The sequence below is a fragment of the Heptranchias perlo genome, chromosome 18, assembly GCF_035084215.1.
Source record: "Heptranchias perlo isolate sHepPer1 chromosome 18, sHepPer1.hap1, whole genome shotgun sequence".
NCBI lineage: Eukaryota > Metazoa > Chordata > Chondrichthyes > Hexanchiformes > Hexanchidae > Heptranchias > Heptranchias perlo.
Window position 1 is genome coordinate 38,302,384 of NC_090342.1, and position 17,673 is coordinate 38,320,056.

The following is a 17,673-nucleotide window of genomic DNA, read 5'->3' on the forward strand; positions in this document are numbered from 1 at the left end:
TCCTCTTGTTTTATCAGTACATTAAGAACATCTTTGGGTTTTCTTTAATCTTACTAGCTAATATTTTTTCGTGCCCTCTCTTTGCTTTCCTTATTTCCTTTTTTACATCATCCCTGTACTTTCTGTACTCCTCTAGGCTTTCTGCAGTTTAGTTTTCTGTGACAGTCATAAGCTTTCTTTTTCTGCTTTATCTTGCCCCGTATACTTCTAGACAACCAGGGGGCTCTCAATTTGGCAGTGGCACCCTTTTACTTTGAGGGGACGTGTCTGCATTGTACCCGTAGAATTTCACTTTTTAGTGCCTCCCTCTGATTTCTCAAGTAGTTGTGTCCAGTCCACTTCTGCCAAATCACCTCATCGTTCTGTAAAATGTGCCTTCCCCCAATTTAAAATGTTTACTCCTGATTTAACTCTGTCCTTTTCCATAATAATGCTAAAACTAACTGAATTGTGGTCACGATGCCCAATATGCTCACCCACTGTCACTTCACCCGCTTGCCCATCTTCATTTCCCAGGACTAAATCTAGAATTGCATCCCCTCTTGTTGGGTTTGTCACGTACTGGCTAAAAAAGTTCTCCTGCACACCAATCAAGAATTTTGCACCCTCTGTGCCCCTCACACTGTTTGAATCCCAGTTGATGTTATGGTAGTTGAAGTTCCCTACTTATTGCCCTCTTATTTTTCAACTCAGAACTTTGCCTAAATATTTGTTCTTCTATCTCCCTTTCGTTATTCAGGGGTCTATAGTACACTCCTGGTGGTGTGACTACCCCTTTTTTATTTCTTAGCTCAACCCATATGGCCTCAATTGATGATCCATTTAGCATATCATCCCTTCTCACAACTGTAATTGATTCCTTAACCAATAATGCTGCCCCCCACCCTCCTTTTTTAAAAAAATCACCCACTCTATCCTGCCTGAAAACACTATATCCAGGGATAGAGCTGCCAATTATCCCCCTCTTTAAGCCAGGTTTCCATTATAGCAATGATATCATGCTGCCATGTGTCTATCTGTGCCCTTAGCTCATCTGCTTTGTTTGGAATACTCCTTGCACTGAAGTATATACCCTTTAACCTCATCAAATTCCTGTGCTGAACACTATTTAACCCTGGTTTCTTTTGCTTTTGACTAAATCACTAACTGCTTTCCTACTTCCCATTTCCTGGTCTGAATTTGTCCTATCTTACCTGCCCTTTGGTTCCCATCCCCCTGCCATACTAGTTTAAACCCTCCCCAACAGAACTAGCAAATGCCCCCACGAGGATATTGGTCCCGGTTGTGCTTGGATGCAACCCGTCCAGCTTGTACAGGTCCTGCCTTTCCCAGAATCGGTCCCAATGCCTCAGGAATTTAAACCCCTCCCTCCTACACCATCTCAAGCCACGCATTCATCTGGTATATTCTCTTATTTCTGCTCTCTCTAGCACGTGGCACAGGGAGTAATCTGATTACTCCCTTAGAGGTCCTGCTTTTTAAATTTATTTCCTAACTACCTATATTCTGCTTGCAGGACCTCATCCCTTTTTTTTTTAAAACTGCTATCATTGGTACAGATATGGACCACAATCACTGGCTGTTCACCCACCCCCTTCAGAATGTCCTGCAGCCGCTCAGTGACATCCTTGACCCTAGCACCAGGGAGGCAACATACCATCCTGGAGTCACATCTGCAGCCAGAGAAACACCTATCTGTTCCCCTTACGATGGAATCCCCTATCACTATCGCTCTCCCCTTCTTTATCCTCCCCTCCTGTGCAGCTGAGTCACTCGTGGCGCCACTGTCTAGGCTCTTGCTGCATTGCCCTGATAAGCCATCTCCCCCAACAATATCCAAAGCAGAATATCTGTTTGAGAGGGAGATGGCCCCACAAGATTCCTGCTCTACCTGCCTAGTCCTTTTACTCTGCCTGGCAGTCACCCAGTTCCTTTCTGCTTGCGTAATCTTTACCTGCGGTGTGACCACCTCACTGGACATGCTATCCACAATAATCTCAGCATCGCGGATGCTCCACAGTGAATCCACCCGTACCTCCAGCTCCGAAATGTGGTTAGCCAGTAGCTGCAGCTAGACACACTTCCAGCACACATGGTCACCAGGGACACCGGTAGTGTCCATGACTTCTCACATAGCACAGGAGGAGCATATCACAGGTGCAAGCTCTGCTGCCATGACTTGCCTTAGATTAAGCTCATTAGTTACTCCCTTTAAAAAGGAGTATACTATTTTAAATTACTCTTAATTTAGAGAATGTTAACTACACTAGGGACCTTGAGTCACTAAAAAAATGCTACTTGCTATAACTAAATTAATTTTTAAAAAATAATTTAGTTTTATGCTATGTTACTTAGCCCACAGTCCTAAGAAAGAAGAAAACAGAAGAGATACTCACCACCAACCACCTACCTGCCTGCTTTACCTGTGACATCACACTGCAGTTTTGTTTTGGTGTTGTTGTGGCCCGCTCTCAGTACACTCCACTCTAACCAAATCCCCTCACTCACCAAATTCCCAATTATAGACTCTGTCAAAACCAGACTCCATCAATAGCTGCTACTCTGTGCTCCCTCACTCCATGCATTAGCAAAACCCTTCTGAATTTATGCTAGCTAGAATGCCAATCACCTGAGTCAGCCCCAGCTGACAGTAGATTACCAGTTCTAACCAATCACCTAATTAACTAGGTAACCAACTGCCACTTCAGGCTGCTTGTTTACCACTAACTGAAAACTGCAAGTTAAGATTAAATTTAAGTTAAATGTTCCTATGTTAACAATGTTTAGACAATGTTGAAAGTTTATCTAACTCAAGTTAGACAAATAAAAGTGTTAACGGTTAATCTAACATTGTGTGTACGTCTGTAATTTCCGGAGTCACAAACGTTGTAACGTAAAGGCAAGTTCCTTTTTGCCTAGACGTATTGCGTTACTGATATCCATGCCAACCAGAGTTCTCTGCAATACATATAGATGACAGTCTTGAGAGAAGCTATTTGATTCAAAGCTTCTCCAGCATTTTCTGTTTTTACTTCATATTTTCCAGCATCTGCAGTATTTTGCATTTCATTCAGTAAAGATTAGAAGTGGCATTGTACCACGTCAATTATATAATGTTTCAGGAAATAAATTCCACTCAAAATGGCACCAATGACTGCTACTGGGTTGGCTTTCTTTGTAGTTTAACAGATTAGAATCGTAGTAATGGCATTACCTGTCCCTGCTTTATGAGATGTGACCACAGTGGTTGTTTGAGAGATTAAATTCATGAAATGAAATAAACTCACCAAGGGATGATCACTATCACCAATGTATCCAATATTCCTATTAGGCCCCCCTTTCCCCTCCCTGTAATGTGTATAAACTCTCAGACCCCCCCCCCCCACCTTAGAGTAAGCTCTTTAACAGCTTACATAAATGACACGGGAGCTGGTTCAAATATGGTTGCGGTGTCAATACCACAATGCCAACAATTTCCAGTAATAAGACAAACCAGACGATTGCAGGACATCTTAGGTGCTGGTTTCTCAATTGTGCTGATGAGCAACTGGATAGTTCATCTGACTCTCAAAGGCGACTCCTGCCGTACTTTTGGAGAATCAATTTGTTTTGCTAGAATTAGTGCCAAAGAGGGGCCAAAAAAGCAAAACAAACACACATCGTTAGATATAGATATATATTTATACTAGCAATTGCTCATGGTGAAATGGAGGATTTTAACAGGGATATTACACCAAGTAATATTATCAGGGACACTGATTTAGCAGCATTAGGGGCACCCTGGGGCTGGTACTAATGGGTCGAGCAGTACTTGGAGGAGAAGGGCCTGGAATCTGTAACCGGGAGAGGGTCCTGTGGTTCTAGAAACACAGACAAGTCCTGGGATCTGGGATCACAGAGAGGGGGGTTCTGGTATCCTGGGATCAGGAGCACCGGAATGCACTGAAAGGGGTTCCTGAATCTGGGACTGAAGTGTTGGCATGGTCCTTTTATTTGTTTTTCTTTCTAACGGTCAACAAAGATTGATAATCTAAAAAGGTAGAAAATTTGGTTTAAAAATCTCTCTTCTGTACCATGTTTGAGGGTTAAGGAATTTATTTTCTATATAAACTGGAAAACTGTAAACAATGAATTTTTGAGCATTTTATTAAATAATTTGTTACTTTAAGGAAATTTATGTTTATTAAAGGTTGTAATGGCCAAACGCACTAATTGTCTTAAGGCATAATGTAACTTAGAAAATATCAACGAGATTAGACAAAGTCAACATGGATTTATGAAAGGGAAAATCGTGTTTGACAGACTTACTGGAGTTTTTTGAGGATATAACTGGTAGAATAGATAAGGGAGAGCCAGTGGATGTGGTTTATTTGGATTTTCAGAAGGCCGTTGATAAAGTCCCACATAAGAGGCTAGTGTGCAAAATTAAAGCACATGGGATTGGTGGTAATATACTGGCATGGATTGAAAATTGGTTAACAGACAGGAAACGGAAAGTAGGAATGAATGGGTCTTTTTCGGAGTGGCAGGCAGTGACTAGTTTGGTACCACAGGGATTGGTACTTGGGCCCCAGCTACTCACAACATATATCAATGATTTGGATGAGGGAACCAAATGTAATATTTCCAAGTTTACTGACAACACAAAACTAGGTGGGATCGTGAGTTGTGTGGAGGATGCAAAGAGGCTTCAAGGCGATTTAGACAAGTTGAGTGAGTGGGCAAATACATGGCAGATGCAGTATAACGTGGATAAATGTGAAGTTATCCACTTCGGAAGGAAAAAACAGAAAGGCAAAGTATTATTTAAATGGTGATAGATTGGGAAATATTGATGTACAAAGGGACCTGGGTGCCCATGTACACCAGTCACTGAAAGCAAACATGCAGGTGCAGCAAGCAGTTAGGAAGGCAAATGGTGTGTTGGCCTTCATTGCAAGAGGATTTGAGTACAGGAGCAAGGTTGTCTAATTGCAGTTATACAGGGCCTTAGTGAGACCACACCTGGAGTATTGTGTGCAGTTTTGGTCTCCTTACCCAAAGAAAGGATATACTTGCCATAGAGGGAGTGCAGCGAAGGATCACCAGACTGATTCTTGGGATGGCAGGACTGTCGTATGAGGAGAGATTGGGTCAACTAGGCCTGTATTCACTAGAATTTAGAAGAATGAGAGGGGATTTCACTGAAACATATAAAATTCTGACAGGGCTAGACCGACTGGAAGCAGGGAGGATGTTTCCCCTGGCTGGGGGGGGTCCAGAACAAGGGGTCACAGTCTCAGGATACGGGGTAGGACATTTAGGACTGAGATGAGGAGAAATTTCTTCACTCAGGAGGGTGGTGAACCTGTGGAATTCTCTATCACAGAAGGCTATGGAGGCCAAGTCACTGAATATATTTAAGAAGGAGCTAGATAGATTTCTAGACACAAAAGACATCAAGGTATGGGGAGAGAGCAGGAATATGGTATTGAGATAGAGGATCAGCCATGATCATATTGAATGGCGGAGCAGGCTCGAAGGGTCGAATGGCCTTCTCCTGCTCCTATTTTCTGTGTTTCTATGTAAAGACAGGAACAGGCTGACAAGGAGTAAAGTGGTGATGTGAGTACCTGATGTCACAGACAGGAGGGGGAGGAAGCTGACATAAGATTGTGGTGGTCGGTTGATGTCTGATAGCCACGGGCAATTCGGGTTCTATTTTCCTGCCGCCCGCCCCCCCCCCCCCCCCCCCCGCAACCAATGTATAGCCACGAACCCTCAATTATGCTAGACTCTGCCCCTGCAAAGCTCCCACATCAATCTAGTGAACTTCATCGCACCCCCTCTAAGGCAATATCCTTCCTTAGGTTAAGGAGACCAAAACTGTACACATTACTCCAGGTGTGGTCTCACCAAAGCCCTATATAATTGCAGCAAGACCTCCTTACTCTTATACTCCAATCCCCTTGCAATAAAAGCTAACATACATTTGCTTTCCTAATTGCTTGCTGTACCTGCACATTAACTTTCTGTGATTCACATACAAGGACACCCAAATCCCATAACATCGATCCTGTCAAGCCCTCTAAGAATTTTATATGTTTCAATGAGATCACCTCTCATTCTTCTAAACTCCACAGCATTGGCCCATTCTTCCTAGAGTAGTGATAGTCATGGGATGGAGTTTCAGGGTCTATCAGAACCTGGGCTGCCCTCAAAGCTGATAAATCAGTGTCGCTGATAAACCTACATCGTACAACATCCCTGTTCCAACTCAACATGAGAAATGCTATGGGAGATTTACTAGTGGGCACACACACGGGGACACACACACACAGTACTGAGGATGAGCAAGAATGAGTACCTATTATAGCTTAGCTATAGTAATAGATGGGTATTTTGCCCCACTTAATTATTTGACAGAGGCAGGCGATACAGATCCCTAAAGGCATGTTGTTTGTTCCAAAAAGAAAAATAAACTAGGAGTGGCTGAAGCTAGAGACTTTGGGCCGAAAATCTTTGTCTCTTCTGGCGCACTTCAGCCACATTCTGGTAGGAGTGCAGTTAAAGGGCTGGAAAATAGGTCAGGACCCGGATATGCCAGGTCCTAGCCTACTATTGGGGATTCCACCCACCCCTTACAAAGCCAGCAGCGTCAAAGCCAGGGATCCCCATCGTTAGGGGCTCCCAACCTTTTATTTGGCAAGACCAGGATCAGGATAGTGGCCTGGACTCCAGGAGAAACAGGAATCTCAGTTTGTTCCCCCCCATTTAGTGCCACCCTTTTGCAAAGGGTGTTATTGGGGCATATCTATGTTCATTCCAGGGACCCCCCCCCCAGGACATGGCAGCAGTCACCGGATTTTCCGGCAAGATGCATTGCTGTTGGAGCAGCACCTGCCATCAGTCTGCAGAAGAGGAAACCTCCCCTAGACCTCAAAGTTCACCAGGGCCAGTGGTGGAGGTTCTCGGCAGGTGCAATCCTGGCACTGCAGGCCTGCAGAATGTCATAGCCATTCTGTCTGATGGAAGAAGTTAAGGAGTCAAAGGTACAGATAACGTAAAATGTTTACCTGGCTCTCCTCCAGTTCCATGCTATGACCTCTGCTGCTGAGTTCTTCTTGTACCTTTTCTTCAAACTCTTTCCACACTTTATTCACATCTTTAAGCTCCGACTCCAATTCCTTCACCTCCTGCTGGTGGATGCTGTATTGTTTTTCACTGTTCTTCAGAGATTTCCTAGCTGTCTCGACCTTCTTCATGCGGTGCCTTGTGTTCTCCTTAGCTTTGATGTAGCTGGGTCGCTTCTCATTCAGATTAGATTCATGAGCTCTGGTGATGTGATAATAAAATAAAATAAAATTCACTAATAACTTCATGGCCAATATAAGATGAATTTTAATTGGTGACATGGTGGGCAAGAGTGGGAATGGGCAGGAGTTCCACACCATTGGAACTATGTCCACTTCACACTGTGGAAATCTCAGGGTGTTGGTAACCAGTGCAACTGACCAGGGGATATATACAGTTATGCAGTGCAAGACAGCAGGATTGAGCTATTCTATGCACTACCTTTCCTTTATGGAATATTGCTACTAAGGGAAAAATTGAGGTCAAGTTGGAGAATACCTTAACACTGAGATAACTTTTATTTTTTTTAATCTTCCTTTTTTAATGTGGAATTTAAATATGAAAAGCAGATCTTCCATCTCAGCCATTTTCTTTGTAAAATTCAAGCAGTACCTATGATTGGCAGTTTAATATTCAAAAGTACATTTTGATTGCACTGAGGTACAACAACTTACTTTATTTCTTTTTCTACCTGCTGCAGCTCTCTGTTCAGTTTACCCAACTCTTTTTTCATGGCTCTCATTTCTTCCTCTGTTGTGGCCTGCTTTATTTGCTGACTATTTATAACTTTATTGTTTGCTTGTAGATCATTGCCAAAATTTTCTATAAACATCTCATTATAATACAAAAGGAAGAGTTGCAACTGAATCCTGCTTTCTTTCAGCTCTTCTATCAACATTTGGTAACGATCTGCCTAAGCATTCAATCATAAGAAAAATGTAATATTTAGTGTGAATGAAAGTATTCATCATTAAAATATCAAAAATAAAATACAATGATCACCAAATGTTATCACTCTGTTCTAAACATATATACAAAGTAGTGAAACATCTAGCATATTAAAGCAAAAAATGTTAAGCAAATACATGCTACCACATTGCACAAGAGAGCAAACATTTGCAACAGGGTAGATTTCAACTATCTAGCGGCCAACCAGCACAACGTGCCAGCTGGCTACCCAATAGTGCCGGAGGGAAGCCTGGACAATTTTGAGGGCAGGGCTTCATTAACATATATGCAGCGGACTGCAGCACTAAACAAGCGTGCAGATGTCACTCGCTGGCTCCAGGCCAATGAAATATTGGGTGACCCCAAGGCTGACCTGGCCGGGGAAGGGGGGTGGGTTTACGATTTTGGAGTAGGTGGAGCTCAGGGTGGCAGCAGCCCACATTAATCTTGTGGAGTCTGGATGAACAGTCCTGTTCCTCCTGGCTAAAATAATTTTAGCAAGAACCTTTTTGGGCCTCTTCTGTTCCGCCAGGTTTTACTGAGTGGAGCGTCCACAGCAGTCTGCCGAGTAGGCAATTAAACCCAGGAACTTAATGCCATTATTCAACAGTAGCCGAGGTAGTTTTGCGACTATTAAAACAAATCCTTTAACTTCCAGTATCTTTTTCCAACCACATTTTTAGTCTGTTGTTTCTTATTCTCTGCGCCTTGTACCATCCTCGACTATGATCCCAGACGACATTCTCCCATGCCAAACTGTAAATGTCCACCACGAATATGCACGAGAGCATTTTACACACACAGGGGTGGGCATCTTGCTGTAAATTCAAGAAGTTAAAAATGCAAGAACTTGCACAGAAATCTATAGTTCCCTAAAATTTGAATTGGATCTCCCCAGCTGATCGTGGAAATCTTCTGGGAGTAGGGGCATGGTACTTTTGCATTTCGCTTTCCATCAGGAAAAGTGCAGCACCTCAGTTCATCACCGCATACAGTCTTTACACTGCTGCTTTAATCTGTTTAAATTTCATGGGTTGGAGGCTTGGAAAGGTCTATTTTCAGCGCTGCTCTCTTCAGCAGAGCAGTGCTGAGAACATGTCTTCTCAAAGCGCAGGAGCCCAAAATTCAAACCAGTACTCATCTGAGCAAGAAAAATAAGGAGCCAGCATTCTGAAGTGACAGCAACCAATATTGCAGGAGCTAGTATCATGGAGCTCAGGAAAGCAGGGCTTAAGTACTCAGCCAGCATCATGGGAGAAGAGTGGGTTAGGAACCCAGCAAGGTGAAGCAGAGGAATATGGGTTGGACGCAGCCGGGAGTTCTGTGGAGAGCAAAGCACCTGTGTAAGTAATTGCTCTTTTCAAGCTCAGCATCAAGAGTTGGATTTGTCTTTAAAAGTGAAAGAGGGGTAGAAATTGTACATAGTTGGCCCAATTTCAGGGTCTAACGTCTTGGGTCGGGCCATTTTTCAGGTGCTCCTGGCGGCAGTTTAGAACAGGCATTAGGTCCCTTACATATGTAAATGAGGGTCCTAACACCTGTTTTAGGTCCCCTCACAAAAATTGGTCTGCGATGAGTGGAACAGGTGTTGGGCCTGCCCCGCTCAGGTTTCTTCAGTGGCCACCAATTAAAGATACATTTTTAAAAATATATATATACTTAAAAGACCTTGCTGTGGAGTCAGGAGGAGCAGGCGTGCTCATCCCAGCTGCACAGCATTCATAACAGCCGCTGCCAGCCGCGATCAATTCCTTCCCGCTATCCTCTCTCCTTCCCCACAGCACTTACCTGAGGCCATTGCTGGCAAGGTAGGCGGTCTGAAATTAGTTGCTGCAAAAAGACATTATTTAGATGAGGCCTGAGGCACGATTTTAGGCCAGCCTCGTGTCTCTAATATTCTAGTGCATGTTGTGGCCACATTGCCAACTTGCCCCCGGCACTGGGTGCCAAGGAATTTCTTTCTCAGTTTCTATGATCTTACATAGAATTTTGCGGCACAGAACTAGGCCATTCAGCCCAACAGATCTATGTCAGTGTATATGCTCCACAAGAGCCTCTTCCCACCTTACTTCATCTTACCCTATCAACATATCCTTCTATTCCTTTCTCCCCAGTGTACTTATCTAGCATCGAATTAAATGTATCTATGCTAATTGCTTCAACCACTCCTCGTAGTAGCGAGTTCCACATTCTCACCACTCTCTGTGTAAAGAAGTTTCTCCTGAATTCCTTATTGGATTTATTGGTGACCATCTTATATTTATGGCCCCTAGTTTTGATCTCCCCACAAGTGGAAACATCTTCTGTATGTCTATCCTATCAAACCCTTTCATAATCTATCAGGTTACCCCTCAGCCTTCTATTTTCTAGAGAAAAGTGTCCCAGCCTGTTCAATCTTTCCTGGTAGGTATAACCTCTCAGTTCTGATGGTATCCACGTAAATCTTTTTTGAACCTTCTCCAGTGCCTCTCTATCCTTTTTATAATATGGAGACCAGAACTGTGCACAGTACTCCAAAGTGTGGTCTAACCAAGGTTCTGTATAAGTTTAACATAGCTTCTCTGCTTTTGAATTCTATTCCTCTAGAAATGAACCGCAGTGCTTTGTTTGCACTTTTTATGGCTTCGTTAATCTGTGTTGCTACTTTTACTAATTTGTGATTCTGTACCCCATTTAGATTCTTATTTTACAAAGAGTACTTGACCTCCTTATTCTTCCTACCAAAATGCACCACCTCCCACATCTATACCGAAATTCATTTGCCATTTACATGCCCATTCTGCAAGCTTGTTAATGTCCTCTTGTATTTTGACGCAGTCTTCCTCAGTATTAACTATACCCTCCTAATGTGGTGTCATCTGCAAATTTTGACATTGTACTTTCGATTCTCGAGTGCATATAATTTATGTAGTGAACAACAGTTCTAGAGTAGCCCTCCAGTACTTCATTGAAGTAACCATTTCAGTGCAGTATAGAGGGGGTGCTGAACTGTGGGAGGTGCCATACAAAATCTCATGGCACAATTCAAAGAAGAGCATGGGAGTTCTCCTGGTGTCCTGGACAGCATTTATCCCTCAACCAACTCCACTAAAAAGGATTATCTGGTCATTTATCTCTGTTTATGGGACCTCGCCGTGCGAAAATTGGTTGCCACGCTTGTCTATTACAACAATGACTTAAATAATATTTAATTGACTGTGCAGCATTTTGGGGTGTCCTGAAGATGTGAACAGTGTTATATAAATGCAAGTTCTTTTTTTTTTATTAACATTTGAACCTTGACTTTGATTGTCAAGAGGCTGTCTAATTGTGCATAACATCACAGCTGAATCCTGTCTTCACCTGGTGTACTTTCCAGCTAATCTTCACTTCTCTTACATAGGATACCTCAGTCAACTGTAGTGCCCCTACTATTACCCTGGCTAAGATCAGCTAACTAAGCAGGTTGGGAATTGAACCTGGAGCTACCTGGTTTGTATGCAACATTAACCTCTGAACCACTAGTGGAGCTACTATTTACATATCTGACCATTTCTGCACAAGCCATTTTTTTAAAAAAAACAAAAAACAAAGAATGTAACTTTCAGTTACTTCTTCTTTCTCATGCTTTGCATGTTTGCGCTCAACTGCCACATTTTTCTTTTTGTTGTAGTTGAACCGAGCTTCTTCCTCCGCATTCAACATTTCCTTCTTCTTCTTGTCATATTCATTAGACAGTTCCCCTGAGTTGCTAACTTGTTCAAACAACTGAGTTCTCTCTTTGGGTTTCTTCATTGCTATGCTCTCCACAGCTCCCTACAGTATAAAGAAACTGTGTGTTAAAAATTGACTCTGGATAACTAGTAAATTATATATAAAAAAACACTAGTAAAATAAATGCTTTCAATCACCGTTTTTAGTCAACTATTTTGCAGTTGCGTATCCTCCCAATACCAACACAGAAATCTTATTACATTTTACCACCTGGCTTTGTCTTTATCTCATTATTTCATTCATGTTACATTGATTTTTTTCCCATAAACTGGAGTGCACCGAGCAAGCAACTATGGCCTGATCACCTCAAGGTTTAACACTTTTTCTTTTCCACAGCAGAGAAGCAGGTCATTCGGCCCAGTGTGTCTATACCAGGTCTTTGCCAGAGCAATCCAAAACTAATATAGGAACACAGGAACAGGAGTAGGCCATTCAGCCCCTCGTGCCTGCTCCGCCATTTGATAAGATCATGGCTGATCTGTGATCTAACTCCATATACCCGCCTTTGGCCCATATCCCTTAATACCTTTGGTTGCCAAAAAGCTATCTATCTCAGATTTAAATTTAGCAATTGAGCTAGTATCAATTGCCGTTTGCGGAAGAGAGTTCCAAACTTCTACCACCCTTTGTGTGTAGAAATGTTTTCTAATCTCACTCCTGAAAGGTCTGGCTCTAATTTTAAGACTGTGCCCCCTACTCCTAGAATCCCCAACCAGCGGAAATAGTTTCTCTCTATCCACCCTATCCGATCCCCTTAGTATCTTATAAATTTCGATCAGATCACCCCTTAACCTTCGAAACTCTAGAGAATACAACCCCAATTAATCCCACTACCCTGCTTCCTTCCCATAGCCTTGTATCTTTCTCTGCTTCAAACATTTATCCAATTTTCTCTTAAAAAGATGCAATGGTATCTGCCTCAATTACTTTCTGTGGCAAAATATTTCATGCTCCAATAACTCACTTCACAAAGAAACTTCTTCCAACTGCTCTCCTCACTCTCAGTGCCAATTATAAATTGATAACCCCTCAACCAGAGAAAATAGTCATTTCCTATTAACTCTATCAAAACTCTTCATAATTTTAAAACCTTTATTAAATTTTCTTTTAGTCTCTGCTCCAGTGGAATTTGTCCCAGTATCTCAAACTTTCCCATCCCTGGCATAATCTTGGTAAATTTACATTGTAAGCTCTCTCTGGCTTTAATGTAGTATCTATAGTGAGGCGTCCAAAACTGCACACACTACTCTAACTGTAGCCTAACCAATGTTTTGTAGATGTTTATTATTACTTTTCTCTTGAACTCGATGCCCCTATTGATAAAACTCAAAATGCTTTATTGTCTTTCTTGTGCCTTCATCTACCTGCAATCACACTTTCAGGAAATTATGTATTTGAACCTCTAGATCTTTCTTTCTATCCACACCCTTCAGCATTGACTGTATACTCCTATTTATTGTTTTTCCTTCCAAAATGTAATACCTCCACATTAAATTGCATCTGCTACCTGTCTGAACATTCCACTAACCTGTATGTCTTACTGAAGTTGTTTTTTTACAATCCTTCTTGCTCTTTGAAAATCCTTTGTTTTGTCAGTAAATTTTGAGATGGTGCTCCCTACACCAAATCCTATTCATCGAAATACGATGAGAACAAAAGTGGACCCAACACTAACACCTGGGATACATCACTCAACCATTCTCCGATCCGAGCAACACCCATTTACCATAACTCTTTGTTTTATGTCCATCAGACAACTTTCTATTCATGTAGACCTCCTTTCATGCCATACACCTCCTATGAGCCACCTTATCGACCTTCTGAAAATCACTATGCACTACTTCTAATGCATTTCCTTTATCTATCCAATCAGTCATATCTTCAAAAAACTGTATTAAATATGTTAAACGTGACTTCCCTGTAACAAATCCATGCTAGTCCATAGTTACCCAATTTAACCCTCTCTCCCTTACTGAAAGGTGTTAAATCGGTTACTCTTCAGGCCCACAGTACAACTTGCATATTTAAGGATGATTGAAAAATTGTGGCCAGTACTCTCCTCTGCTCTCCGCCTTCTTTCAACAGCCTAGAATGCATGCCATTAGGGCCCGGTGACTTATCCAACTTGAGTTCTGCTAACTTTTTCAGAACCAATTCTTTCTTTGGTTTTCTCTAACAATTGTTCCATATCTTCTTCTAGTATATCTATACTCTCACTTTCACCATCATTTGCAAAAACTGATGCAAAATATTTATTTACTATCTCTGCCATAACTTCATCCTCCGCAATTAAGTCTCCCCCATCATCCAAGTGGTCAAACCCTCTCTAAATTTTTATATGCTTATAAGGCCCCTTACTTTTTCCTTTTATATTATCTGCTAGCCCTTTTTTTATATTCCCTATTCTTCCTTCTAAACTACTTTTTCACTTCCCCGCTATACTTTCTACTTCCTCGTGATTTTTAGTATTCTTGGCTCCAATTTTATCATATGCCTCCCTTTTAAGTTTGAGTTTATTTTTAATCTATCTCTATCGATGCAGTTTATTTTTGCTGTCTAAGAATACATTAATTTTGTTCTCTCTCTCCATCCCATATTTGAAGATTTCCCACTGCTGTTCTGTTGACTTGTTTACTAATTTTTCTGCCTAGTTAATTTGGGCCCGATCCGTTCTTATCTCAAGTTTTCTTACTACTCTAAGATCTTCCTAGAGAACAAGAACTCCAAACTCCTCAACAAATCATCTCCTTCAACCATCTTCCACTGAACTCTCCACCCTTACCTCACACTAAATGCGAGCAGCTCAGGGACTTTTTTGAATCTAAAATGGAGGACATTCATTTTGCAGGAATGCCACAACAGGAATATTTTTCTGATATTATGATGACAATGCAAAAACTAAAAACATTTTCAATAATAGTACCAGAATTCTTCATTACTCCATTTAGCAGAATTTTCAACTCACATTTTAATATTTTTTTCATCTGAACGCTATCCCACCACAGCCATACTCCTGTTTAAAAGCAAACAGTGGTCCAGCCTCCAGTGATCACCAATAACTTCATCGAGCTACATCGAAAGTACAGCACAAAAACAGGCCATTCGGCGCAACTGGACTATGTCATCGTTTATGTTCCACACAAGCCTCCTCCCTCACTACTTCATCTAACCCTATCAGCATACCCTTCTATTCCTTTCTGCCTCATGTGCTTATCTAGCTTCCCCTTAAATGCATCTATGCTATTTGCCTCAACTACTCCTTGTGGTAGCACATTCGACATTCTTTTTGGGTAAAGAAGTTTCTCCTGAATTCCCTATTGGATTTATTAGCAACTAGTTTATATTTATGATCTCTAGTTTTGGACTCCCCCACAAGTGGAATCATTTTCTCTACGTCAACCCTATTATCTTAAAGGCCTCTATCAGGTCACCCTTCAGCCTTCTCTTTTCTAGAGAAAAGAGCCCCAGCCTGTTCAGCCTTTCCTGATAAGGATATCCTCAGTTCTGGTATCATTCTTGTGAATCTTCTTTGCACCCTCTCCAATGCCCCTATATCCTTTCTATAATATGGAGTCCAGAACTGTGCACAATACTCCAAGTGTGGTCTAATCAAGATTCTATACAAGTTTAACATAACTTCTTTGCTTTTCAATTCTATCCCTCTAGAAATGAACTCTAATGCTTGATTTGCCTTTTGTATGTACTCCTAGATCGCTTTGCTCCTCTATCCCATTTAGACTCTTATCCAAGCAGGAAGTAGTTGGATACTGCTTGGTCAGTCACCAAAACTTGAATATTACAGAAAAAGGAATTCCAGGTGTTTTTCACCCCTCTCTGCCAGGTAGACAGCCCAGATTGGCAACCACGTCACCTTAGACAGAGCTGGAGTGTAAATTTAAGCTTAAATTCCAATCTTGACTGTCTCCCAAGTAAGAATCCAATGATCTTATTTTGCTATCTGTCTGCTTTAAATCCTATAAGCAAACATAAACATGAAAGTAAATAGATTTCTTTTCCTTAATACCTGAAACACGAGACAGTTTCTGCCTTTCAGTAGAATGCCAATTTTCTCAAGTTCACTCGTGTATTCCGCACGACTGATAGCTCTATCATTTAATCGAAACTCCGAAGAATTCCCTGACAAAGACAATATTGAAAAAAAGTTGAGGCTTCCACTTAGTTTTCATAAATACATTTTGCTTATTACATTAGCCTGCTATACAAAATAACCCAAGATAGTTTCTCCATCTGCTTTTCTTCCCTCCTTTCTTGAAGGTGGCGACTCTCATGCTGATGCACAGTTCCAAACTGGGCGCATGGTACCTCATTCAAGTGTCACTCTTCATGTATAAGCATGGACAGTCTGTGTCCGTGGGCTATTTTACCATGGCAGCATAGTACCTGAGCCTGATCCTGTCCTCAGCCAAGTTCAAGCAAGCATTTCCAGCAGAGGTTGTTTTATAGCAACCAGACGCAGGAACCTAGGCCAATCTTTCCCCTCCATAGCCCAGGGATGCTGATGCGAATTGTAGTGGCCCCACTGTTACCCTGGCTGAGGGTAGGTACATTATGTATTATGGCCAAAAAAAATCAGCTGCACCCTTTAAAGTAAGAGAAACAAAAATAAACTAAAGTCCTGTTGTAAGGATAGGGTTAATTAAATTGTCTTGAAGTCTCTTTATATTAACTTTCAGCTTTTGCCTGTTAAGTGAGTTTCAATGTTCAGTTTAGTTAGTTGAAATTAAAAGCTGTACCAAGCAGAGACAGTCTTTAGCTGATAAGAAATTCAGCAGCAGATGAAGAAGCTGTCTTTGTTAGATCCAGCCTCGAAGAGGCATCTACCTGAATAACACTACGGGCACGATTTTAGCCTGAAAAGACGAGTGGGTTGGGGCGGGGGAGCAATAACAACTGCAAAAATCTAAAACCCTCTCCCAACCCGCCCATTTCTGGTTTTCACAGCAGCGGGCAAGCAACCCGCTCTCAGGAGGAGGGTTGGGTATTAAAAGCTTTTATGGAGGCTGTGGGCCTCCATTTTCAAAGCTTTTTTGATTTTAGCTGCTGGGGGCCAGGATTCCAGGGCCTTCTACTTCACGCCACATGAGATGAGACAAGAAGGCCCAAAATTCCAGGTAAGTGCCTTTATAAGCACAGCTTGTGGGCCCAGAGGAGCAGGAGTGCTAACCCCAGGCCCAACAAGCCTAACTGCAATGACCACCCCCACGATGACCCCCCCCCCCCCTCCCCAATCTAACACTTACCTGATCACATCCTCATCCTGGCTCATCTCCCGTCCGACTGAGAGCCAGCCGGTCAATCAGGCCAGCCTTTCCGTCAAAATCGTAAGGACGTCAGGGAAACCTGTACTTCCAGGTTTCCAGTCAGGAATTCCACCCCCCCCCACTGCCCCCTTCCTGGTTCCGGGTTAAAATCATGCCCTATAGATCTGGAAAATTAGGACGGGTAAACAAGCAGGGCAGCATGATCTATGTGCTGCAAGGACAGGACAATCAAATCAGTGTTGAATGATAAATGTGGATTGGGTAATGTAGAAACATGTGAATTCTCACCTAGCAGAGTGAAAAAAAAGGTTTAAGAAGTACATGTTAGAACAGATACTTTGCAATTCATTTAAGGTCTGGCCACCAAGAACCTCCAGGACAAGAAATGTAAAATGTTATGAATTTCCTGTGAACTTGTAAGATGTTGCCGTATGTGTACTGTTAAGTACACATACTGTACTGTTAAGTGTATGTGTACTGTTAAGTGTATGTGTAATTATTGTCAATAATAATTATCACTATGCTTAATTTATATGATTTCAAGAAATGTTTTTGAACCCTATTATTTTGAGCAGCA

General features: G+C 41.9%; 1 protein-coding gene across 1 annotated transcript in view; it reads right to left on the reverse strand.

The window, feature by feature from the left end:
• Positions 1-17,673, reverse strand: part of LOC137334463 (structural maintenance of chromosomes protein 1B-like) — a 99,420-nt gene that overhangs the window by 78,757 nt on the left and 2,990 nt on the right. Inside the window, exons 3-6 of the mRNA XM_067999143.1 lie at positions 15,839-15,951; positions 11,653-11,856; positions 7,788-8,026; positions 7,056-7,314 (exon numbers count right to left, since the gene is read on the reverse strand). Of these exons, the coding sequence (XP_067855244.1) occupies positions 7,056-7,314; positions 7,788-8,026; positions 11,653-11,856; positions 15,839-15,951 (815 nt within the window). The remainder of the gene's footprint in view (positions 1-7,055; positions 7,315-7,787; positions 8,027-11,652; positions 11,857-15,838; positions 15,952-17,673) is intronic.